Source organism: Prionailurus viverrinus, chromosome B3 (genome assembly GCF_022837055.1).
Source record: "Prionailurus viverrinus isolate Anna chromosome B3, UM_Priviv_1.0, whole genome shotgun sequence".
NCBI classification, from domain to species: Eukaryota; Metazoa; Chordata; class Mammalia; order Carnivora; family Felidae; genus Prionailurus; species Prionailurus viverrinus.
This window is the reverse complement of record NC_062566.1, coordinates 100,282,182-100,309,239: the sequence shown is the minus strand read 5'-3', so window position 1 is coordinate 100,309,239 and position 27,058 is coordinate 100,282,182. Positions and strand designations below refer to the sequence as shown.

At 40.5% G+C, this 27,058-nt stretch overlaps 1 protein-coding gene across 3 annotated transcripts; it reads left to right on the top strand.

Annotated features, from left to right (window-relative positions):
• Positions 1-26,684, top strand: CCDC198 (coiled-coil domain containing 198). 3 transcript variants are annotated; one of them, XR_007153353.1, is made up of 7 exons: positions 1-347; positions 2,747-2,829; positions 16,221-16,307; positions 17,838-17,939; positions 18,754-18,913; positions 23,933-24,112; positions 26,429-26,557. XR_007153353.1 is itself a non-coding variant. In XM_047864479.1 (6 exons), the coding sequence occupies exons 1-6, from the start codon at positions 125-127 to the stop codon at positions 26,662-26,664; spliced, it is 888 nt and encodes a 295-aa protein (XP_047720435.1). In that variant the 5' UTR covers positions 6-124; the 3' UTR covers positions 26,665-26,684. The 3 variants fall into 3 exon arrangements, 2 of the variants coding, with proteins under 2 accessions (XP_047720435.1, XP_047720434.1); XM_047864479.1 differs by lacking the exon at positions 23,933-24,112 and having other exon boundaries at positions 6-347; positions 17,841-17,939; positions 26,429-26,684; XM_047864478.1 differs by lacking the exon at positions 23,933-24,112 and having other exon boundaries at positions 8-347; positions 26,429-26,684.
• The last annotated feature ends 374 nt before the right edge of the window (positions 26,685-27,058 follow it).

Sequence of the window (27,058 nt, the reverse complement as noted above, 5' to 3'; positions counted from 1 at the left end):
AATATGTCATGAAGTGCTTTGCGCAGCTGGGGTAAAATTCTGAAGTACCTTAATTAAAACAAGCCGAGTTAAAGGCCCCACACCACTTCCCTCGGGGTTGTTCTTTGAGTATCTTTACCGTGAAATGGGCCTGAGCCACTCTAAGCCTCACCCTAGAGTGACCAAAGTAGCACCTTTGCAAAACAAAGAGGAAGAACTCCCCTCTGCCAGCCCCGTGGACTTTGCATTCAGTCAGAATCTGGAAGAAAAGAGTTCGTATTTGTTCACAGGACTGCAGGACCAGAACAAAGCTCTGGAAGGTCAGCTGCCGCCTCTACGAGAGACCTGGTATGGAAGATACTCTGCAGGTAAACGTAAGACCCATCATGAAATCTGTGTATTTGGGCCAAGGAGAGCTATTGACAGATGTGCCTGGCTGTCTGTTTCTATAAAAATATCAGAAAGTTTCTAAATTGCTGAAACGTAAGGGAACATCTTTCAACTCGAGGCTGAGTGTGTCTCAATTGTAAGTATTCTGGGTACATTAGAACGGGTGTGTAAACTGCACAGAGGGCTTCTTACCACTCTGCACTGGAAGGGAAAAAATCATTCTGTTTCAGCTTAGTTTATAGTGCTTTCGATGTTTATACCTAGCTTTGCCAGATGATTAAAATTATATAGATAAGATGTGATAAATTATGACAATCATATGTTTCAGTTAGATTCTAAATTCAAATCATTCTCTTCAGCCCCATTTAGTGCATCAGGCTTTGTTGTTTTGAAAGCAACCCTTTCGGAGTGAATTCATTCTAATGTGAAGTTGGAAACCACCCCAAACAGAATTGATTTATTGCAATACAGATGAGAGGATGAGTCATCCCCTCCCCAAGCCCACATTCTTCACGCAGAATATGCACTAAGTTCCGTCATTTGCAGAACTAAGAGAATTTTTCCCATTATGATTGGAAGCTCTGAGCCTGAAGTGGCTATAAATTATCCTGGGATATTTTAGAAGACACGTAACATTTTTATGAAAATCACAATGATAATTAAACAGAGATTCTCACTTGGGAAGAGAAATATAAATATATAATGTGTACATATGTGTATATCGATGTAATTTTTTTCTTTATTTATATTCTGGATCGATAACACAAATAAGTTCCCATTATTGGTCACCTTGGCCAGAAAGCCTGATATTCTTGTTCCGTATCTGGTACATCTCATCTAGACTGATTGTCACGGCTATTTTCTGTAGAACTGACAACTCTTGACTGGTTGCATATGGCCTATTTTTATGTTCTCCAACTTCCTAAGCATGGGAGTGGGAATTTTCCTCTAGTTTCATTGAACAATTCCTTTTTATCCAAACCTTCTACCCAGAGTTTTAAGATTCTGGTAACTGAATAGTGAAAACTAAGTCTAATGCATTAGAGTCCCACCTGGAAAATATTCTTATTTTTGAAATGACAAAATCACATTAAAAATAAATAACAAAGGGATGGTAAGCATCCTGATTGCCAATTTCAAAAGATCCATAGCCTAACCCCAGCTCCACTAAATACCAAATTGTATGACTTTGAGCAAATTAACTGCATCAATTTCCTTCACCTATAAACCAAGGGTAAGAATAACTGCCTGACATAGCCTATGCCATTTGGGATGAATTGAATTAAATAATGAGGTGTTATCACTGAAATCATAGTATAAAAATAAGGAGTAGTCAGGCTGCTGAAAAAAAACTGTTGCCAGAAATACATCTTTTAACCAAAAATGCTATTTCTCGTCATTACTGTTGTTTCTGTCTTGTTCCATACGCTGGCATCTCTTGAAAGAGAATAAGGACGTGGAGAAGTTTTTAACATGGTCATTCAAATGTTGTAAGGATAGAAACACATAATTATGCAAGGATTTTTCTGTTTAGCATGCAAAGCGAAGTTGTAGGATAGTCCACACAACAATCTAGAAATTAGAATGCTTCCAGATTTCTAAGAGGAAAAGACAAAACTTCATTCATGCAGCATTGGGCATGGTAGCAGTCCTAACACCCCAGGATAATTAAGCTAAAAAATAAAACCCATAATGGACCTCTTGAGTCCTAGCTCTGTTTCTAACAAGGCTTAACTCTGTAGCCTGTTTTGTGTCATCAGGAAAGACTATTTATATATTGTATTATAGGGCAACTTGTGGGAATTTCTTTCCCTAGTTGGAGAGACTATTTAATTGGAAACATACAATGCTAAACGTTGCATACTCCTATTATACACTCATAGTCCATTTTTTATTACCCCTCTATCTAATACCTATCCATCCATCTATCTATCTATCCACAATTCATCTCTTTCATCTGAAAGGAGAATTTATTTTCATTTCTTAAGGATATATATTTTCTGATTTCCCAAATTTATTTTGTAGAGATTTCATGAAATGAAAACAAGTGAAAAAGTTTCTATTTTTCCAGCCCAAATTCTATGTTTGACCAATATTTGTAGTCAACACATTGTTGATTTTTCAGATTTTCCTCTAAATATCAATCCAGGGAAGAAATGAGGAAAGCAGAAATTAAATCCTGGATATGGGCTAATATTTTATCACTTGCATCCATGTATGACGCTTGCTTTATGTGTTTCACCTCCACATTCAACATGTAGGTTGGACACATATAACTAAAAAGGTGCCAAAATGTATTAACAAAGTCTAATGATTAGCCCAATTTAATAGTAAATTTTTAAATGTTTTTTTTAAATTTCTCTCCTAATCTTTCAAGGGCCCAGGGCCATGTATTTTGATATCCCAATGGAACACGGAGAAACAAGTATTATTAAAAGGCATCCACCCCGAAGACTTCAAGTAAGATGCATTTAAAAGATCTCATAAGGAATTTCTGGGATTTAATGGTAACATCCCTTTTTAACTATAACCATAAAGAAGGGATATTGAAAATGACTAAGCTAATGAGAATGTTGTTAAAGAGAATGTCATCAATTGCAAAGACCATATTTCTTTAGGATTTCCTTTTGTAATGATTTCACTTTTAAGACCACCACCAAAAGAAGGAAATACAGTATCAAAGGCACAGGCATGATGGGATTCAAAAGACCTTTGCATTTTGCATTTGATGAGTTATAACAAACAATAGTAACAATAATAACAGCTAGTACTATTCTAATTACCACCTACTTCAAGTCAGATACACTCTGGGCAACTTGATCAATGTCCATCATTTAATCTTCACACCCTCTCTATGAGAAAGGAACTAGTACCTTTGCTTTGTAGGTGTGGTTTAGAGAATTAAGTAACTTGTCCAAGGACAGTGGAGCTCAGACATCAAACAGGTCTTCAAAGCCCATGCTCTTAACCAGCAGCATAGTTGATCTCTACAGACCTTCTATCCCTAATCTTTTATCGTTGTAAATGTTAACTGGTTGCTGAAATTGAGGACATTGGATTCCAAGGCAGCAAAGCAAGAGATTTAAATGCATTCACCTTAATAAATATTTAATGAATTCTCTCTAGAGAAATAGAAATTCTAAGGACTCTCATCCTAGACGGGGAAAGAGATCTGAGTGGGTACCTGAAAATGAGCATCAGCTAAGAGAAGGGTTTGGGCTCTCCTGTGAGCAGGATCTATCACTGACATTTGGAAAAAAAGGAATTGGAACCAAATCCCACCTGATACACAATTCACCCAGACATCTGGACAAATCCCAGAGGTATTTGAGCTCATTTGCTGGGGATTATTTCTGTTTCAATTGGTTTTTATTTACCTGTCTTCTCCAGAAGCTCACAATCATTATTTGAAATGATTATACCTTTTGTTCACCAAAAGAGCATCTTTTCCTAAAATATTAGAAACCTCAAAACTTTTTAAAAGATAAATAAAATATAATTATATCAAATTGACATATAATTTTAAAACTTTTGGGCATATCTTTAACTAAACTGGACAATTTAAAAACTTTACCTTTTATTCCTTAATCAAATGTAACTTTTCAAAGAGGTGTGCTTAATACAATGTTCCTATGGAGCCAGTGAGCTGAATAACTCAAGTAGAAGATATTACCATAACCAGTGAAAAGTATATGTAGCCATTTGTAGTTCACAAAGTACTTTTTAGATCTATCAACCCTAAATCAGCTAAAGTTAGGCTTTGATTCTCAAGTCAGTCAAGCGCAAAAAGGAGAACTTTGGTGTTTCAGAACAAAAGAGGGTATCCCCACATCCTAACCAACCCCCTTAAAAATGAAAAATCAAGGGGTGCCTGGGTGGCGCAGTCGGTTAAGCGTCCGACTTCAGCCAGGTCACGATCTTGCGGTCCGTGAGTTCGAGCCCCGCGTCAGGCTCTGGGCTGATGGCTCAGAGCCTGGAGCCTGTTTCCGATTCTGTGTCTCCCTCTCTCTCTGCCCCTCCCCCGTTCATGCTCTGTCTCTCTCTGTCCCAAAAATAAATAAACGTTGAAAAAAAAATTTTTTTTTTTAAAAATGAAAAATCAAGAAAAATGAATTATTTTAGTGCAAAGACTATGTCATGTTCAGCCTTATATCTTTAGTCTCTAACACTTAATATGTACTCCCAAAAAGCTTATGAATGAATGAATGAATGAATGAATGGTGAATGCATAGATGAACGAATGACAATGTGACCCATTATCCCTGGTAGGAACAAAAATCAAAATGCCTTCTCCCTGCTATTGAAGACCCGCAACATCCTGTATTGTAAGTCTAATTGACTAGTTGCCAATGTGATGAATTATGAAGATATAGGAGTGTTTGTTGAACCCAAGAACTGGGAGGCACTTGGGCTTCAGGGAAGAGCTTTGCCTTGGAACCTGAATGGCACAACTCTCTCTGTGTCTCCCCTGAGCTTTCCTTCATGCATTCTTTATTCTTCCTGCAGATCAACTTTCTTTGCTCCTCAAGATCACTTGGTGAAATATGGACCAACTTCAATTCCTGAATTTGTATTTTTATAGTTCCAGTCAAATAGATTCACCTGGCTCTTTAGGCTCCAATTTGAAATTCCTAGGAGAAAAATATCTTATTGGTTCAGCTTTGCTCATGATTCTAGTTCTGTTCCAATAAGCTATGACCAGAGGATATGCTTATGCAGTAGAAATGTAGGCAGAGAAGCCCCACCCCCCCCCCACCATAAATTCTGGAAGCAGCTCCCAGAGAAGAGGGAAATCACTGGGAACTTGGCAGACATTCCCAAAGATATCAACTATAATTATCTTCACAAATGAGGCTCAGCACATTCTCCACCACAAATGGGTTTTTGAGAGAATAATAAATGCTGGGTTCCCATGACATGCTAATTAATAGCCTAATGTCTGCCAAAGAAAATTCTAAAAGTATTTTTAATTATTAAACCAAATCTAATTGCATCCTAAATAATTTGAGTTGCACATTTGGCACTCTCCACTTCCTAGACATCTACTCCTCAAGTAAAGAGCAGGTCATGAACTAAAGTTCTCCAACTTGGAGCTGCTAAGTTCTGGGAGCCTCTGCCAGGCAACTCTGAATCCAACGTGCTCATCTTGTGTTGGAAGTTGATCACCACTGTCCCTCCTGGCCTGATTCACTTTCTCCTCCAACCATCTCTAGTCCAACCTAAGGTGGAGATGGTCAACTGCCCCCACCCCCAGAGCCCCAGGTAATGTGATTTCCTCAGATGACTCCCTCCCTCATCTCTCAAGATTTGCTTAAATCTTACCTTCCTAGAGGCTTATCATGATAACCTCTTGACAGTTGCAATCTTTACCCTGGCGATCCTGGGTCCCCTGATCCGCCATGATCTTTTCTTTTCCCCCAGAGTACCATCTAACACGCCAAGAAATTTACTTCTCTAATGTTCGTTGTGTATTTTCTTCATCACCTCCCTGACAGTGCTAGAATATAGTCTTTCAGAGAGGAAGGGATTTTTGTCTGTTGTCTTCACTAATATATCTAAGTGTCTAGAACAGTACCTGGAACATAATAGGTGCTCAATAAATATGAGTTGAATAAATGTTGAATGAATGAGTGCAAAGGGGAAAAGATGAGTATTAAGACTGCCGGGAAGAGACAAGGAAGCTGGTTCTGACCCAGACGGTTTCATTGTTTGTTATCAATATTATATGATTTGCCACCAATTTATTCCCTTTCCTTGTCTTTTCTCTTTGCCCATTTTCTATTATATGTTTCTTTGTGATATATGTGTGTGTGTGTGTGTATATATATATATATATACATATATATGTATATATATATATATATATGTATGTATATGTATATATGCAGGTAATTGGCTTATATTGCCTTATATGATTATGGAGGCTGGCAAGGCAAGTCCAAAATCCACAGGGCAGGCCATCAGGGAGGTCAGGCTGCAAATGCAGGACATGAGCTTAAGCTGCTGTCCACAAGTAGAATTTTCTCTTCTTCAGGGGAGCCTCAGCTTTACTTTTAAGACATTTCAACTGTCTGAATCAGGCCCACCCAGATTATCTAAAATAATCTTCCTTACTTAAAGTCAAATGATTATTGATCTTAATCACATCTCGAAAATAATTTCACAGCAACACCTAGATTAGTGTTTGAATAACTGGAGGCTGTAGCCAAGGCAAGTCCATGCTGACCATCAAAATACACTATGGGGTTTTTACCCTCCTATTATGAATAAGGTCTTCCCCCCACCCCATTTTCTTTTTTCTTTTCCTTTCTTCTTCTTTTCTTTTCTTCTTTCTTTTCTTTTTTAGAGATGGGGGAGGGACTGAGAGAGGGGGAGAAAGAGAATCTCAAGCCAGCTACATGCTCACATGGAGCCCAACACAGGGCTCAATCTCATGACCTGAGATCATGACCTGAGCTGAAATCAAGAGTCAGATGCCCAATTGACTAAGCCACCCAGGCGCCCCTCTCCGTTTAATTTTCTAAATGATTATTACTTGTGAATAAGAAAGCTTTTGAATTTTGCAGATTGAATTTTGTGTTCCACAACTTTATTGAAATGAATTCTAATTATCTATAGATTCTTTTAGATTTGCTATGTAGATGACATCTTCCATAAATAAGAATAGTTTTTTTTCTTTCCTCCCAATTCTTATTCCTTCTTTTGTTTTCTTGACTTTTGCTTTGGCTAGAGTTTTCCTCCCATATTGAATACCAGCAGTGATAATGGGCATCCTTCTGTTATCTATGACATTAATACATATGGTTCGAAAACTAAGTACATTTGCAATAGGGTTTTGATAGATGCTGGTCAGAGTCCCAAAAGGAATCAGATGCCATACTCAAATTAGAATAATTCAAGGAAATTTTCTTTATAAGTAACTGTTTATGAGGTTTGGATCAAGGGGACCACAAAGGATATTGCAATAACCACTAGTGGCAGCTGAGGGATAACCATCTCTGAGCAAAGGGACTCAGAGTGAGACTCTTCTAGAACCTGGAAGGAGATAGTCAGGTAGAGGAAGGTGCTTGGAGAGAAACAGGAGGACACAACCAGCCCAACATGCCCATGCAGGAAGGAAGCCAGGGGGAGAAATACACTGTTTTCTCTTCTCTCAGATCTCCTGCCAGGATGTCTCAGTGGCTAAACCCAGTGGGAAGCCTGAAGGCAGAAGAAACTGGTTACTCACAGGCAGAGAACAGGGGAGAGAAATGTGGCAAGTGGACCTAGAGAACCAAGTGGGAGCTATCTGGCACAACGCCATTTATTAAATTGTTGACATTCCCTTTATTCCTAGTGTGGTAAGAGTTTTTCTTCAGGCTCGGTGTGAAATTTTATTGATATTTCCCCCTTCATCTATTAAAATAATCATATGAATTTCCTTTTTAAACCAGCTGATACAATGTAGTACACTAACAAACGTTATGATGTTGAACCATGCATATATTCCTGGCATAAATCCTACTTGGCCACAAGATACATATACAAATACATGACAGGATTGTCTATGCTTAGGCTTTTCACGTCTATTTTCATAAGAAAAATTGTCCTATAATTTCCTATACTGTCTTTTATTAGTTTTGCTTCCAGGGTTGTAGTAGTTTCGTAAAATTCACTGATTATCTTTTTCTTTCTTCAGTTGTCTATAATATTTGATGTAACACGGTTATTATCTTAAAAGTTTGATGAAACAGGCCTGTGAAACCACCTTTAGCCGCCTGGACTTTTGGGGGAATGAGAAATTTTCCAACTAACTTAATTTCTTAGTTGTTTCAATTATCTTATTTCTTCCTGATTCAGTTTTGCTAATTTATATTTTTCCAGAGTATCATTAATTTATCCATTGAAGCTTTCAAATTTATTGTTATAAAGTCTTAGCTTCTTCATCTTCAACTTCTAACACACTTTTTCTATTTGAGTATAGTTGACGCACAATGTAACGTGAGTTTCATGGTGATTCCCTATCTCTATACTTAAGCTGTGTTCGCCCCAAGTGTAGCTACCATCTGTGTAATAACTATACAATGTTATTATAACACTATTGACGATGTTCCCTATGCTGTGCCTTTCATTCCTGTGACTTATTCCTTCCATAACTGGGAGCCTGTATCTCCCACTTCCCTTTACCCATTTCGCCCATTCCCTCCCCCTTTTCCCTCTGGCAACCACCAGTTTGTTCTCTGTACTTATGAGTCTATTTCTGCTTTTTGTTGGTACATTTGTTTTGTTTTTTAGACTCCACATCTGAGTGAAATCATATGGTATTTGTCTTTCTCAGTCTAACGTATTTCACTTAACATTATACTCTCTAGGTCCATCCATGTTGTAGCAAATGGCAAGATTTCATCCTTTTTATGAATACGAAGATAATATTCTTCGTATTCAACTTTTTGGCAACGCTTGTAAAACTAATCTTCCAACTTACATTTTGATGCAGCTCTCTTAAACCAGGTAGAAAAGTAGAGAATAACCCAGCCTCTGATTTCAAGCTGTGATCTTTGCTCTAGTTTACCATCTTACATGGGGCATTTTTAGGTCCCCTTTAATTTGTAGAAATAACTCACAGCCATCAGGAGGCCTGAATGCCATATGGATCAGCTTCCTCTAAGTATGTATTTTTTTTTCTGGCCCATGGAGATATATATCTTGTATTAAGGGCCAACAACATTTTTTTTTGTTTTTGGTTTTATGTTTTAGTTTTCATTGCTAGATGTTTGGGACAAAGAAAGTTATTGAAATGTGGATTCATTGCAATGCCTTGACCAGAAACTCTTCCTTGGGTTTATAATCTCTTACTCCAAGACTGTTCTGGACACCTTTACCTTCTTCCCAGAACCTTAAAGGGCATACATTCTTGAGTCATTGTGCCAAACAAATTTTGAAATTTCTTTGAGCTCCTGCCCATCTTATCTTCCTGTTAGGACACAGAAGCAACCATCTCAGGTCAGTGCGTCACCAAGCTCAGTGACTTCTGCTTGATTTTTAATCTCCATTTCTGAATCTTTCAGCTGACATTTCACTTGATTTTCCTGACCATTTGTTTAATTTGAGAAGCCAAATAACCCAGAAACCTTTAGATAGATGACACATTTTTTTTATACCATAAGACTTAAAAAAAAAAAAAAGGTGTCATTCTACCCTTCCAATTCTCCAGTAAGTCCTTCCCTTGTATTCTCTCAGATGATGAAGTGAGGCATCTTGCTTCCTAATCAGGGAAAAGGAACATTGATATGAACCCCAGAATTCTAGGGCAATTTCATTTGACTGGTTTCTTTAGAGAAGCCAATTTTCCAACAATATTTTCTGCATAGCTTCTCAGGCCAAGTGCAAATACTTAACGGAGGGATCCTGTTTGTAATGTTCATTGCTGCCATCTAGTGCCCTTTGTGGAGGAATAGAGTGATTCTTAGTTTCTTTCCAAAGGCCAGGAAGAAAGCAATTGCCTAGAGAGGGTTCTTAAAGACACCTACTATTTAACCCTTATCAGAATTATGGGTTTAAATAAAATGAGTCTGAAAATAGAAGAATATAAATTTACACTTCCAAAGAAAAACCTGGCCCTAAGTATTTATGGATAAGTTATTTTAAATAGGTGAACAAATTTAAATAGCTGGTTTCTTCAGACTCACATTTTCAATAATGCTCCACACACAAATCCTTTGTGATCTACTCTGATGTAGCCCCTTTATTCACTTGAGGCAGTATGGAAGCCACTAGACCCCAACCTGGAAAATCATCAGAATCCCTTGGAGATACATTCCAAAGAAACAGTTGAGAAGCTGGACTTCATTGAAATTAAAACCTGCTCTGGGACACCTGGGTGGCTCAGTTTGTTGAGCATCTGACTTCAGCTCAGATCATGATCTCTCAGTTTGTGAGTTCAAGCCCCACATTGGGCTCACTGCTGTCAGCATGGAACCCACTTTGGATCCTCTGTCCCCGTCTCTGGGATCCTCCCCCACTTGTTCTCTCTCAAAAATAAATAAACATTAAAAAAAAAAAACGTTCTGCTCTACAAAAGACAGTGTCAAGAGAATTAGAAGACAAGTGAGCATATGAAAATATGTTCAACATCATGTGTCATCAGGAAAATACAAATTAAAACAACCATGAGATATCACCATACACATATTAGAATCACCAAAATCCAAACCACTGACGACACCAAAAGTTGGCAAGGATGTGGAGCAGCAGGAACTCTCACACGCTGCTGGTGGAACGCAAAATGGTAGAGCCACTTTGGAAGTCAGTTTGGTGCTTTCTTATAAAACTAAACATACTCTTTCCATACAGTCTAGCAATCATGAGCTTTGGTATTTACCCAAATGAACTGAAAATTTATATCCACACAAAAGCCTGCATGTGGAGGTTTATGGTAGCTTTATTCATAATTTCCAAAATTTGGATATAACCAAGATGTCCTTCAGTAGATGAATGAATGAAGAAACCACGGCACAGCCATATAATGGAATATTATTCAGCACTAAAAAGAAATCAGCTCTCAAGCTATGAAAATACATGGACAAAACCTGAATGTGTGTTGCTAAGTGAAAAAGCCAATCAGAAAAGGCTGCATACTGTATGAGTCCAAGGATATTGACATTTCAGAAAAGGCAAAACAACAGAGGCTATAAAAAGATCAGTGGTTGCCAGGGGATAGGGAGAGGGAGGGAGGCATGAATGGGCAAAACGGGGACTTTTAGGGAGGTGAAACTATTCCATAAGGTACTACATTGGTAGATACACATGCCATTATACATTTGTGCAAACCCATAAAATGTACAACACCAGAGTGAACCCCCAAGTTAAACTATGGACTTTTAATGATAATGACATGTGAATGTAGGCTCATTAGTCATAACAGATGGTGAGGGATGTTGATAATGGAGGAGGTTCTACATATATGGGGATAGGGAGTATATGGGAATTCTCTGTACTTTCCACTCAGTTTTGCTATGAGCCCTAAAAATTAAAGTTTATTATATATATATATATATATATATATATATATATATATATATATATATTCATTCCCAGACCTGTTAAATAGCAATCCCCAGTGAATAGTCCAGGATTTTTTTTTTTTTAATTCCAGGAGATTCTGATGATCAACCAGGTTTAGGAACACATAGAAGAGGAGGGAGCTGGGGATTTGGAACTAGACAGACCTGAGTTTGAATTCTAGAGTTGCCACTTTCTTACTAGGCAACGTTGGACAAGTTATTAACCTCTCTATAATGGGTAATCATCATAATTACCCACAGTGTTCATAGGAGGATCGAACGAGCTGACATGGTGTGACCCTGGGTGTGATAGACACAGGGGCAGCTGTAAAGGCACATGGGCCTCATCACCAGGAAGAACCGGAACCTGAACCAAGTCCAGGGAGTGGAACAAACACTTCCTTGTTCTCTCCCCTTCATGCCCCAAATCCCCCTTCAGCCCTTGCTGATTCTTCTTGCCACAGGTACATGGATATCTCCCCTTGATCTCTGTTTCCCCCACGTTCTGATCTGATCAGCTGTTACTTCTTACACCAGCAGGTCCCATTTGCCCATCATCTTTATGTTCTGCAGAGAAGAGGGCCAGATAAACCTCTGTCTTACTAGTACTCATCACTTCTCATTACATTCTTGTGCAGTTGCTATATTAAAAAATCTACTTTCTCACCTAAGATGAGAGTGGAACAGAGAGCCACTTCCTACCACAAATGCAAATTGCCTGGCACATGTCTAACCTAAAGATGAGTTCTTTCCCTTTGACTCTCCTCCCCATCTCCAAATCCTTCCCCTTGTCTTCTTCCTTGCCCGGTGAGCTTTGGGTTGCTCCAGCGGAAAGGAATGCAGGATGTTTTCCCTAGAACAGCTCAGGCCCAGGCCCAGGCCCAGAGACCAGGAAGTTGTTCTCCAGGGAAGTAGCTGGAGGTACAGGTCATGCTCCCCATGAGTTCTGGCTTCTCAGCATCCATTTCCCTGTCTCCCCCTTCTCTTTTTTCACTCTGATCACCTTGAAAGCCAAGGTGGCTTCCAGGTCTACCTCTTAATAATGCAACAAATCAGACTAAAAGGAAAAATAACTTCAAAATAAATTATCATTTGCCTGTATTGTTGGACTAAGGTGGGAGTAGTGCTCACACTGTTTGCCTCAGTGTGGCGTCTTCCTCTTGAGCCGTCTCTTCTCCGTGTCCTTGGCCACCTCATCCCCATCTACCAGCTTGTTAGTATTAGAGCTCCTCAAGTCTTGAGTCCTTGGCTCTGCTCTTCTCACTCTTACCCTCCTCCATGACTATGGCTTCAGTTATTCTCTACCCAGGGATGATTCCTGAACATGCATCTCCAGAACAGATGTCTCCTCTGAGTTCCTGTATATGAATGCCTGTATATCTCATTATCTACTCAACACGTACACTGGTATGCCTCAAACTGAATTTGTATCCTCCTGTTATATGCCATTCACACCTGGCCTTCCCCTAGGATTCCAATCTCAGTGAATGATAACACTATCCATCCCTTTGGATGCCATTTGGACCCTTCTCTCTCCCTCACCAACTAGAATAAATCTTGTTTGGTCAGTTTTAAATATTTGTGGAGCCCATTGATTTCCCTCCATGAACCCCCAACCCATCTCTGTGGTCCTCTTCAATGCTGTCCCCAAATCTGTGACTTCTCTTCTCTAGTTTTCACACTGCAACTAGAGTGATCATTTTTTAAAAAGCAAATGTAATCACACCACTACTTTGCTTCATACATGTCAATGACTGCCAACTGCTCTTAAGAAAACCAACATCTTACTTGACGCATCTCCAAAGGCAGGGGAATTAAAAGCAAAAATGAACTATTGGGACATCACGAAGATAAAGAGCTTCTGCACTGCAAAGGAAACAATCGACAAAACTAAAAGGCAACCGACGGAATGGGGAAAGATATTTGCAAATGGCATATGGGACAAAGGGCTAGTATCCAAAGTCTATAAAGAACTCAGCAAACTCCATACCTGAGAAACAAATAATCCAGTGAAGAAATGGGAAGAAGAAATAAATAGACACTTCTCTAAAGAAGACATCCAGATGGCCAATAGGCACATGAAAAGATGCTCAACATCATTCCTCATCAGGGAAATACAAATCAAAACCACACTCAGATATCACCTCACGCCAGTCAGAATGGCTAAAATGAACAAATCAGGAGACTATAGATGCTGGAGGGGATGTGGAGAAACAGGAACCCTCTTGCATTGTTGGTGGGAATGCAAACTGGTGCAGCTACTCTGGAAAACAGTGTGGAGGTTCCTCAAAAAATTAAAAATAGATCTACCCTATGACCTAGCAATAGCACTGCTAGGAATTTACCCGAGGGATATAGGAGTGCTGATACATAGGAGCACTTGTACCCCAATGTTTATAGCAGCACTTTCAACAATAGCCAAATTATGGAAAGAGCCTAAATGTCCATCAACTGATGAATGGATAAAGAAGTTGTGGTTTATATACAATGGAATACTACTTGACAATGAGAAAGAATGAAATGTGGCCTTTTGTAGCAACGTGGATGGAACTGGAGAGTGTTATGCTAAGTGAAATAAGCCAGGCAGAGAAAGACAGATACCATATGTTTTCACTCTTATGTGGATCCTGAGAAACTTAACAGAAGACCATGGGGGAAGGGAAGGGGAAAAAAAAAGTTACAGAGAGGGAAGCGAACCATAAGAGACTCTTAAAAACTGAGAATAAACTGAGGGTTGATGGGGGGTAGGAGGGAGGAGAAAGTGGATGATGGGCATTGAGGAGGGCACCTGTTGGGATGAGCACTGTGTGTTATATGGAAACCAATTTGACAATAAATTTCATATTAAAAAAAAGAAAGCTATTTAAGTAGTTAAGTTTATAGTACACCAACCGAATGGATAAAAATCTACATCATTTATAAATACCAAAAAAGAAGAAGAAGAAGAAGAAGAAGAAGAAGAAGAAGAAGAAGAAGAAGAAGAAGGAGGAGGAGGAGGAGGAGGGGAAGAAGAAGAAGAAGAAGAAGAAGAAGAAGAAGAAGAAGAAGAAGAAGAAGAAGAAGAAGAAGAAGACGACGACCAACATCTTTAGAATGCCCTATCAGGACCTACAAAACTTGGCCCCTGCCTACCTCTCCAGCCTCATTTGAGCCATTCTTCCCTGACTCTGAACAGCAATTCCTGCAATTTCCTTAACAGATCATACACTCTCTTACCTCAGGGTTATTGTTTATGTTGTTCTCCCCACCTGGAACACCTTAGTTCCCTAAAATTTCCTAAGTGTCCAACTTCTGCTGAAAAATTCATCTTCAGGAAACTTTCTTGGACTGCCTCCTTATTCCTCTCCCCCTTGTATTAATTTTCTAGGGCTGCTCTAACAAAGTACAACAAACTGTGGGGCTTTAAATAATAGAAATGTATTATCTCACAATTCTGGATGCTAGAAGTCCAAGATCAAGGTGTTTTAAGGGTTGGTTTCTTCTGGGAGCTGAAAGGAAGAATCTGTTCCATGCCTCTCTCTTAACTTCCGGTGGTTTCCTGGAAATCTTTGTCACTCCTTGGCTTGTAGGAGTATCATCCCCATCTCTACCTTCACAGGTGCTCTCCCTGTGTGCATGTGGGTGTGCAACCAAATTTTCCTTTTGTAATGAGGACACCAGACATGTTGGATTAAGGGTCACCCTGCTCCTGTGACCTCATCTTAACTAATTATATCTGCAAGGACCCTATTTCCAAATAACATCACATTCTGACATATTGGGGGTTAAGACCTCAACATACAAACTGGGGTAGAGGGCACAATTCAACTCATAACAACTTCCGTTTCCAAAGTGGAGTCCTCTGGTTACATATTGTCATGGTTCTGCCCTGTAGACCTTTTCTACAAAGTACAGATCGCAGTTTGTAATTATCAATGAATAATCACACAAGCAAAATGTGTTTGTTCCCCCCATAGATTGTGAGCTCCGTAGGGACCATATTGCTTTTGTTGACCATTGCACCCCCATGCCTGGTACGCACTAGTTGTTCAGTATGTACTCACTGAGTAAACACATAAATTCTACAGCCTTCCAGGTCCCTGCCTGCATGTCAGTGTGGAGAGACCCACCTTTTGTCTCCTAGGCCTGCTCAGTCATTTCCCAATGTTCCAACTTCCAGAGCATTAAGTCATCGAGGCAAATAGGGTTGAAGGCAGATCCGTTGGTTCATCAGTTGCTTCCCAGACTTAGTGATCCCTTGAAACTCCAATGTGATCTTCCCCATAAAGACAATCCCCTGCTAAGAAAAAAGAAAAAAAGTGTCCAAGATTTGTAAGCCCATTGCACTTTCATGTAAATGTGCCTCAGGAGCACCAGTGATTATTATTGAGGAGGCTGAGGGAGGTTCTCTGGAGATCTTAAAAATAGGTGACTTCCCTAAGGACTAAAGAGTTCAGCTGGGCAGTTAAGGAATGAATAAAAGAAATTCCTGGTGCCTCTTTCATCGTTAATACTCTAAGACCCTTGTTGTTTGATAACTTTGGACTTGCTCCCTCGATGCACACAGAAAAGGATTCTTAGTCTTTTAACTCCCTGACAAATACTCAGATCAATAAGTCACTGGCGTCGGTGAAAGACAATAAAGAACCCAGATGAGTTGAAAACTCTTGCACAGATACAACTGTAATCCCGTTGAAATCGCCTTCCCTGTGTGCTCTCAGGAATAAGTGCTGCTTTTGCAAAGTGGTAAGATAGTTTAATGTCTGGCTTTTATGTTTCATCATCTCATGGCATGAGGAATGCTGAATACTCTAAATGTTGGACTTCTAGAAGCTTGAACCCATTGACCTGCCACAAGTAATTACTTCTGAAAGGCTCCTGAGCCAGCAAGAAGCCAGAACAACTCACAGAGCAAAGGTAAACGCAACGCTAACTGGAGGGGGTGAGTAACGGAGGGGGGGGGGGGGAGGGGCAGGGATAGCCTGTCCTTTCATTTACTCCCTGCAAGAAGACCTCAAAGACAAATCAAACTATTAAGTCATTCAGAGTCAAGACTTCCAAAGCTATCCATTCTCTCCCAGGCCTGCCTCCAACTGGCAAAGACTCTTGTCTGTGAGGTAAACTCTGGGCCCTTCTCCACTTCCTGGTGAAAACAGGAAGATGTAGATAAGAGAGAGGAATTTTTCTTGGACACTGCTAATTCTAGAAGTGTTCACATTTATGAAAAATCTAGTATGACTCTCCTTTTATTCTTCCCCTGAAGTTAAAGCTTTCCCTTCATTCTCAGTCTTTTGGCGGAAATCCTATCTACAAGGTGTCCCTAACTTATTTACCACAACCTCACCAAAAAACAAATCCTTGGAAAATGTCTTCTTTTTTTTTTTTTTAACGTTTATTTATTTTTGAGACAGAGAGAGACAGAGCATGAATGGGGGAGGGTCAGAGAGAGGGAGACACAGAATCTGAAACAGGCTCCAGGCTGTCAGCACAGAGCCCAACGCGGGGCTCGAACTCACGGACCGTGAGCTCATGATCTGAGCCAAAGTCAGCCGCTTAACCGACTGAGCCACCCAGGTGCCCCTTGGAAAACGTCTTCTAAAGAGCTTTTCCTTCTATAAGTTTGTCACTTTCTGCTGAGACAGCTCCCCTCGTGTAGACATGAAAACTGTGAGGTAGTAGATTTTCAACCCTTTCCACTCCTGATTCATTGTCAAGCCAGCAAGGTACTGCTGCACAGCTAGCTGATGTGGTCAAAGATGCCCAGGTGCTTTTAGACCCTCAAGGTCATGTTTGTGCTGCTGACAGCACTGTAGAGATGGCCCCCTCGTGAGGCTCGCTACAGCCAACATAGTCACTGTCCACAGGGCAGCGTAAAAGATATCACAGAGCACATCTGGCCTCCCTTTCCTGGCCACAGCAAGGAATGAACAAGGGTGTATTCACCCCTGGTTGCCCTCAGTAACTGCACTATCCCACTGGGGTTTATGATGCACCACGGAGATCACCAAAGTCACAAATGATCAACTTAGCCAACAATGCGTTCCACTTAGCCATTTGGTGGCTCCCCTCTAATTTCACGTCCAGACAATTAGTCAACGGCAGAAGAGGCATTTTGAAGAAAGAGGCCAGTTTTATCAAACCAGAACACATTTCTGGGGAGATAGGAATAAATGAGATGTGGAAAGATCTTTCCATTTCAGATTTGCAAAACTCTACAGGAAGCTTAAAAACTGTATTAGACAGAGCAAAGCTTTAGTCACTGAGGGCCACCCGGAAAGGACTCAGTGAAGAACTACAGTGATCCCCCTTTGACATAATAAGAGATCTCTATGGATTATAACTGATGACTGATTAAGATCTCGCTCTGTTCCAAAAAGAATTGCAAGTTGTGGATTGCAGAGCCCATAACAAATTGCCCAGTTGTAATGAGTGCGGCATCTTTCACAGCAGGAACTGGAAAAGACAATGCCAACTCCAGGATACATTCCCGGGAAAAGACAATATTTACATAAGATGAGAATGTTGGAAATGAACCGGAACAGACAAGAGGTAAGTATGAGGAGAGAGAAGAAGAGTGCCATATTTAGCACATTTACTCCACATAATCACTGCCCTCGCACATGAATGTAGTTTAGCATTCATCCCCAGTCTTTACTTAGCATTTTAAATTTGGTCATTGGCACCGAAGCTTCCACTACTGGAGCTGGGAAGAATCAGCAAGATCCCTTCTGCTACCGACTGTTGAGTTTTTTCTCTGTTTTCAGTCACAAGGACATATCTGTGCCCCAAGTCTGTTTTTTCTTCCTTTCCTATATATTTTTTTTTTCATAAATTGCTCCTATGATGTTCTGGCTCCAGCAGGAAAATGAGGTTAGATCATTTTTCTTGATTTAGTAAAATAGAGGGGGGGTGAGTTGGTCTTTATTTTGATACCTCGGCATCCCTCCATAATTCACACCATAGAATTATCTTACCAGAATGATCTCTTAGAACACACCCTTTTACAGTAATGTCTCCTGTAAGTGTCATATTCCAAATTCCTTACTCGAGTGTTTAAGCCTAAAGTCACTGTGTTCTGCAATTCTAAATACATCACTTGCCTGCCAACAAATGTTTTTACAAAGCTCCTCTTAAATCAAACCATAGCTTTTTGAGACTGTGGGCATATATTCTCCCCTTTCCTAACGAGCCTGTCCTGTGCAAAGAGAAAGTTTCCATACCATCTAATAGGGAAAAAAAAGTGTGTTCTGATTAGGGGACCACAGTTAAGCACTCAACTTGCAAAGTGACTGATGTGTTGACCTGTTCTGGTGACAGTAGCTCAGGGGGAGAACACTAATCGATTACAGTGGATCATTTTCAGGCCCAAGCAGAGTTGAAAAAAAGTCTTCACAGGGAGGCAAGGATTAATAAGCAAAAACCGAGGGACCATAAAGCCAAGAAAATCCTTCAAAGCATCCCAAGAAATGATGACAGGGACCTTCCAACCTTTTTGCCAGATGAAACCTTGAACAGAAGTCCAGGTGAGTCATGACTTTTTTTTTTTTTTAGCAAAATAAAATATTTCCAGCGTTTTTACGAACTATAGAAATGATCCCTGAAAGTATAGTCTTTTTTCCAGTGTTTTTAAAGCTTCATCAAATAAACTTCCAGGGAGGGGGTGGGTATATATATAGCAAGTAGCCTTGGGTTTCTGCTGATATGTGCTTCCTAGAATGTAGTGATCACACGATCACGTGATTTTGGGTGGCTGGGAGGAAAAGACAGAAGCTTCAGCACTGCAGTAAGTAAGATGATTCTCTTTAGAGGCTAACTGTGCTTTACAGGCATCCTTGCAATCCTTGCTCCAACCCTGGGAGGGAAAAGGCAAAAGAGCCTCATCTTGTGATTAAAGAGAATGGACCACGTGGCCGTATGCAGACACCCTCCCCCACCCCACTCTTCCCCCTGCAGCCCTCCCAGGCTCATTCAGAATGTCTAAAACTGAAGCCACCATCACTGCTCACCCCAGGCTTGCTCCGGGGGCATCTGCTGTCTCAGTGGGTGAGACCTCCCTCCACACTCTGGGCCACTCGAGCCAGAGACCTGGGGTCTTTCCAGCCCTTCAGCTCCCACTCCCAGCAGCTGGTCAGTCACAAAGTCCTGTCGATGTCACCTGGCACCAAACTCTTAACTCTCTCACATTCCCAAGGCCACCCTTAGGTCATGCGTCACACCAGCCTCCTGACTGTGTTCCTCCCCCAAGTCTTCCCCTTCTTCCATTCACCCTGCTACCCTAATGCTTCTCTGTATGGTCCTCAGGCAACCAGCACCGGCATCACCCTGGGAGTTGTTGGGCCCCAGCCAGAGTGACCGAATCAGAAAATGTAGGGGCGGAGGCCAGCAGTCTGGGTTTTTAACCCCACCCTAGGTGATTCTGATACTCCTAAGGTTTAAGACCCGCTGCTTTACTTGGTAATCAAAGTATTAGCCACAGACCAGCAACATCTGCATCACCCGGGAGTTTATTAGAAATGCAGAGCCCCAGGCCCCACTCTGGACCTACCGAATCAGGATGTGCATCTTATCAAGATTCCAAGGTGATTCTCATGCACAATAAAATTTTAGAAGCGCCACACCAATAGCAAAGTAATCTTATCAAATGCACATCTGACCATATCATTCTCTTGCTTAAAAAAAAAAAAAATCCTCAGTGAAAATCCATCAGCCTGAAGACAAAGAAAAAAAATCCGTCGGCCTGAGGACAAAGACTTAACCCTTCACCCTGGCACTCTAAGCCTTCAAGATCTTCTTGCTACCTACCTTTCTGGCTTTCTCTGCTGCCATTCTTGGGCCCAACTTTGCTTCCAGCCAGGCCAGACCACTCAGTGATTTCCAACAGATAACCGTGTTCGTAGTCTCTGTGCTGTGTTGTCCCACAAATTAGAATCCCGTTAAGTTTGCCTGTCCATAGTCCCCCAGGGCAAACCCACCCTTTGAATATATACTATTTTCCACATAGCAAGACTGACCACTGAGAGATCTACAGAAATGCTGGCCATGTCTCTGGAGGTCCTGAGCTTCTCGGATGCAAAGTTGCCAGCTGAAAGAGACACTGCTCCTGCTCAAAGGAACAGGATGCTTCATCAATAAGTTCATTAAATAAGAAAAGGCTAAATAATTGAAAATCTACTTGGGGAATCTATTTAACCTATACTCCCAGTGCCAGAATGAAATATGCTATGTAGGCACATAGATAAACAACTGCGACAATTTAAAAAACATTGACCAAACAATCCAAAAAAGTGTCTCAGCTAAAGTTAGATACTTAGAGTCATGGCTTGAGGGCAAGCCAAGAAAAACCAACATTGGTAAAATCTTTGGAAGATGTCCCAGATCTGGAGGGGTCCAGGAAGGACTGTGGAGAAGAGGGGTTCTCTGCATTCTGCTGCTTTTTAAAGCGGATTCATTTTGTTCTAATCAAGGTTTGTTGAGTGCTTACCATGAACCAGACACTGTCCTCGACCTGCAACATGAATTATCGCTCTCAATCCTCACGCAGCCTGTATAGAAGGAGTTACTATTCAGCCTCATTAGACAGAGCCAGGATTCCAGGCCAGGTCTTTCTCCCTCCAGAAAGTTCACTCCACCCACCCCCAGCCCCTCATATATCTTCATGGGGACTCCAGGGACTTGGAGCTCTGTCCAGGACAACTTTGGCAAAGCCTACAAATATAAGAGTGTCACTTTTCAACCTTATCTTTCAAGAGCAGGCTGCCCGTCTGCAAAGCCTACAGATGTCACCACCATACTAGGCACATGCTTGAGCTGTGATTCCTTTTTACTTATTCCCAGGGAGCATCTTTGCTTTCTCTGTCTTCTGAAAGCACTTCATTTGCTTTCTCTTAAAAGGGAAGCAAAGTCAAGATCATAGATTTACAGGAGCTTTCTGAATGCTAGTCCAGTTCAGGTAATTAAGATCCTGCTGTACCCATCTCCTCTCATTTAATGCTGTATTTGCCCCTTCATGTTCCCTCTTTGGGAAGGTGGGATGAGAGTTTTAGGTCTCTTATAGGATAAATTTCTGCCTTTGTTTTCTGCTGCCTGTTTAAAATAAAAATGTACAGGGGTCCTTCAGTGGCTCTGTTGGTTAAGCATCCAACTCTTGGTTTTGGCTCAGGTCATGATCTCACAGTTTGTGGGTTTGAGCCCCGCATCAGGCTCTGTGCTGACAGTGCTGAAGCCTGCTTGAGATTGTTCCTCTCTCCTCTCTTTCTGCCCTGACCCTTGTGCTTTCTCTCTCTCTCTCTAAATAAATAAACTTAAAAAAAAATAAAATTTTATATATATTTTACATTTACATAATTTAAATACATTGTATATTTACATAATGAATTACATATACCGTAATTATATAATAATTACATATAACTTATTATACAAAAATTACTTATAACTCATATGATGGCCCACTTGTTCATAACTTACACAAAGTGAACACTGCTTTCTGAGTGCACAATTTTATGACTTTTACCATGTTTATGTGGCTCCTGCCCTTTCCAGAAGCCATGATATAGTATAGCAGGTAGAGAAAGCAGTGAACCTGAGGGCTGCCTGGGTGACTCAGTTGGTTAAACATCAGACTCTTGATTTAGGCTCAGGTCATGATCTCATGGTTTGTGAGATCGAGTCCCATGTCAGGCTGTTTGCTGACAGTATAGAGCCTGCTTGGGATTCTGTCTCTCCCTCTCTCTCTGCCCCTCCCCTGCTCTCTCTCTCAAAATAAATAAACATTTTTTTTAAAAAAATAAAGAAAAGGCAGTGAACTTGAAATCAAAGTTCTTTATTTTAGCCCCAAAAATATGTTTCTAAATGCAAACTCCATGGGAACAGGGGCTTCTTTTTGTTTCTAGAACGCAGTACCCAGTAGCCTCTCAATAAATATTGGCTATATTTATATAGCTATATAGCTTTATTCTGTATATATAGAGAGATTATTGCTCAACTGCAATTATTTAACCTCTTTGCACCTCAGTTTTCACGTCTGTAAAATAGGAATAAAGTCTTGTCTACCACATAGGGTTTATTTCAAAATTAATCCAATATGTGTAAAAGCATATATGCAATGTAAAGTGCCAAACACATGCATGAGAATATAGACAACTGAAGAAAGATGGAACTGATGTCTCATAGTGAAAATAACTGTATGCTTAAGGGGAAGTATCACCTTAAATATATTATTGTCACCTTCTCAATTCTGGTCTTATCTGGCCATCTGCTCTATTATCTACTTAGTATTTTTCTTTAAAGTATCCTGGGGGTGGGTGTTTTATTTTTTTTAATTTATTTTTGAGAGAGAGAGACAGAGTGCGAGCAGGGGAGGGGCAGGGAGAGTGGGAGACACGAAATCCGAAGCAGATTCCAGGCTCTGAGCTGTTGGCACAGAATGCGATGCAGGGCTCGAACCCATGAACCGCAAGGTCATGACCTAAGCTGAAGTCGGATGCTTAGCCAGCTGAGCCAACGAGGCACCCGGTGTGTTTTTTAAATTTAGCCTGTGAATGAAATAGCTGTGAAATTATGGATTTGATATAATGGTGATGCATTTTGCTAAGACATATATATATATATATATATATATATATATATATATATATATATATTATAAAATGCATAACCATCAAACTTTTTTAAGGTTTATTTATTTTTGAGAGAGAGAGTGCATGAAAACAGGAGAGGGACAGAGAGAGAGGGAGACAGGGGATCTGAAGTGGTCTCTGAGCTGACAGCAGAGAGCCTGATGCGGGGCTCGAACTCGCAAACCATGAGACCATGACCTGAGCCAAAGTTGTATGCTTAACTGACTGAGCCACCTGTGTACCCGACCATCAAATATTTTTGATGCTTTATATAATCCTCTTACTGTGGAAAAATCACTCCCTTTTCGCCCCAATGACCTCTGTTGCTTTCCTCTCTTCCCAAATTAATTTTGAAGTTGGATATACTTTTTCCTCTGCTCTGCTCAACCAAAACCCATTTAGGTTTTTAAACATCGTATTTTTCTTTTCTTTTTTGTTAAGTCCAGCAACGCCGGAGAATCAAGCAGGGATTTATAAAAATCTAACAAGTAAAAAGAATCCAGCTCAGAAGTTCTCAAACTTTAATGCTATGTACACAGAACTATGTATATAATAATTTATGAATGATTTAAGAGATTTTCAAGGATAAAATTGAACATGTGAATTTGGCCTCACACTCTACTCTAGGCCTGCATTATCATAACATCAAGAGTGGTGTGGGACTTGAGCTATTATTAATATTGCATTAGATCCCACCATTAACAAACATTCTCTTCCTGTTCCAAAGTTCCTGCCTCTAGTCAGCAGAAAATCTCTGCTCCCAGTCTCAGTGGTGCCTCTAGCAGTGCTTGGCTCATTTGCAGAGCAGAGATGATTACACCCCCTGGCCCCAATGAATGAAATCTTCCCCAGGTCCCAGTTACCAGTACTTCTCACCACCCAACATTCTCTGATTGGCTTACTTGTTCACTCATCTATTCACAGACCCGCTTCCTGGCTTTGGTGCCTATGCAATAGTCCAGACAACAAACAAACAATGACAGTACATCCGGGAGACCTCACAACCTGAAAGTCAGAAGGTTTCCATGAGGAACTGATATTTCAGCTGAGACAGGAAGTAGCTGGACAAAGGGGACAGGAATCCATATCTGTGTGAGGACCAAGGTGCTGGAACATTCAGAACTGTTCATGATTACAGCGCGCGCAAAAGCTTTTGCCTGGGAAGAGAGATTCAGGTAGTGATCAGTGATGGCTCTGAGGCATAGGCAGGGCCCAGAGCACCAAGATCTTGCAAGTCATGTCAAATAGGGACTTTGAACTTGAGCTTAAGATCCACAGGAAGGCATTGAAAGGTCAGGGGAGCCACACAAGCAGGCTTACATTTTCAAGCATCATTCTGTTTACCCTGTGGAGGATGAATGGGAAGAGAGCACAAGCAGATGTGGGGAGACAAGTGATAAGGACATAGCAGAAATACAAGTGAGAGATGGTGCTTGGACCAGGAAAGTAGGGTAACAGGAGAAAAGGAGCTGAATGTGAGATATTCAGGAGATACGAGGGGCAGAACCTGGTGGTGAATCAGATGTGCGTGTGTGGAGAGAGCAAGAAGGCCAGGAGGATTCTTGGGTTTCTCTTGAAGAACTGGGCAGCCAATGGGGGAAAACTGGGGCCATTTGCTGGATTAGGGTAACTGGGAGAAAAAGTGAGTTTGGAAGAGAAAGGGAAGGTGAGTCTGACATGTTGCCAGGAGACATAAAAATGGAGGCATCCAGGAGAGAGATTGGGGCCAAAGGCATAATTTAACTGTTGTTTTCTGTCACTACTATATGTATAGGCAAAAACAATAGTTATAATAACATTCAAGGGGGGATCAGGGTAGTCCCTTACTGAGGCAGAAAGGAAACTAATGACTCACAAAGGACAAATCCTCACACTGAGATGCTTGATTTTCTCATATAACAGTTTGTAACATCAGTTATCAAGGGCTTAAATGAAATATGCCATAAGGTTTGATAAACAATTATCCTTAAGATGAAATCCAAAAGTTATGGCTGGTTCAACTAGATGGAGGGGACATTCTGGGTTTTGACCCAGGATGATTTTCCTAGCTCAGAAGTGGCCATTGCTTTGGTGTACTTAAAAGCCTCCTTCCTTGAATAAAGCCCCTGTTGTTCTGAAATGCACTTTAAAAGGGTAGAGCTTAAATAAAAAGCTGTGTACGTATGTACATAAAATCCCATACCAAATAAATTAAATATATTCTAAAAAGTATAGAAAGTGAAATGAAATGCATGACCCTTTGAGCTCCCTAGTTCTATAGGTCTGGGGCACAGCCCAAGCATTTGTGTTTCTAAAAGACTCCATAGGTGACTCTAATATGAGGTGAGAGTGGCTATCAAGGTCAGAAAGTGTATATCATGTGCCTGGCACATAGTAGATGTTCAATAAATGGCACAAGGCAACATCACCTGTGCAATACTCTTGCCAAAAACGTGTAACCTTAATTTAATCACAAGGAAATATACAAATCCAAATTTAGGGCCATTCTACAAAACATTTGATCTGGATTCTTTAAAATGCCACTGTTAGGGGAAAAGAAGAAGACAATGAAGGGGGGATGGAGGAAGAGGAAGGGGAGGATCAAGACTGAGAATGAGGGAGAGAGAGGAGGAGGAGGAGGAGGAGAGAAGGAGGGAGGAGACAGAGAAAAAGGAAAAGAAACAGAAAGGGAAGTGTCTTGAATTAAAGAGACAAGAAAATAAAATGCAATACATAATCCTAGATTGGATCCTGGATCTAAAAAAATAAAACACAAACACACAAACAAGAAGCAATTATAAAGACCATTACTGGGACAACCATGAATATTAGAATGTAGACCATATATTAGAAAACAATAATATATCAATGTTAAATTTTCTAAGTAATTTCCTAATAGTTATATTGCAGCTATGTAGGAAAAGTGCTCTTGCTGTGAGATTTGTGGTGATGTATTTGGGGGGATGTAATTGCAACTAATTCTCAAATAGCTCAGCTGAAAACATGTGTACATATGTTCACGCATGTGTATAAAATGAAAGCAATATTGTGACAAAACGTTATCAATGAGTTGGGGCATATAGGAAGGTATTATATTATTCTTGTGACTTTCAGAAGATTAAAAAAAAGTTTTTTGAGAGAGAGCGCATGAGCCAGAGAAAGGGGCAAGAAGGGGTGGTGAGAAAGAGAGAGAGAAAGAGAATCCCAAGCAAGCTCCATGACCAGCACGGAGCCTGATGTGGGGCTCAAGCTCATGACCATGAAATCATGACCTGAGCTGAAATCAAGAGTTGGACACTCAACTAACTAACCCAAGCTCTCCCAAATATATATATTTATAAGAACATCAAGCAAATTATTATGTGTTCATAAAAATCTAGGCACTCAATAAACAAATCATTGTTAGGGGGAAAAATTCAATAAACTTTAAATTTTCTGTAGGAAATTCACAGAATGAAGATTTGGGGAAACATCAAGCAAGGAATGACTGTCGTCCCCGGAAAATTGGCAAAATGGAAATGTGGCTCCGTGAACAAGAGGCCCGGGGACAGCTTCTCTGGGACAGTTCTAGTTCTGACTCAGATGAGTTGAGGAAAAGCGAGAAGAAACCACAAGCACTGGTCAGGACCAGGACAGAGAGAATCCCACTTTTTGACGAGTTTTTTGATCGAGAATAAAAATGCTATTCACTGACCTAGACATTGTGTGCATTGTAAGTTCGCTTTCCTGTAAAAATTCTTCAGGTTGGTTATATGAATTATTTGGAGGAAACCAATCACTATCTCTTCATTTGGAGTCTTACGGTCAACAGGTTTGTCATGTATCGTTAACTATGCTGTATAACTGCCTCAAAACTTAGGGCATTTGATTGTCCCTCTTTTCTGTGTCTTGCTGGGCTCAGCTAGGTGGTTCTTCTGCTGGCCTCTTGTGGGATCTTTGATGTAGCTGAAGTCAGAAGGCAGCTGGACTGGACTCATCTGGATGTTCAACAAGGGCTGTGAAGCAATGGGACCCCACCCCTACCCCATGTAGTCTTAGAGCCTCTTTATGTGGTTGCTCTGAGTGGTCTCT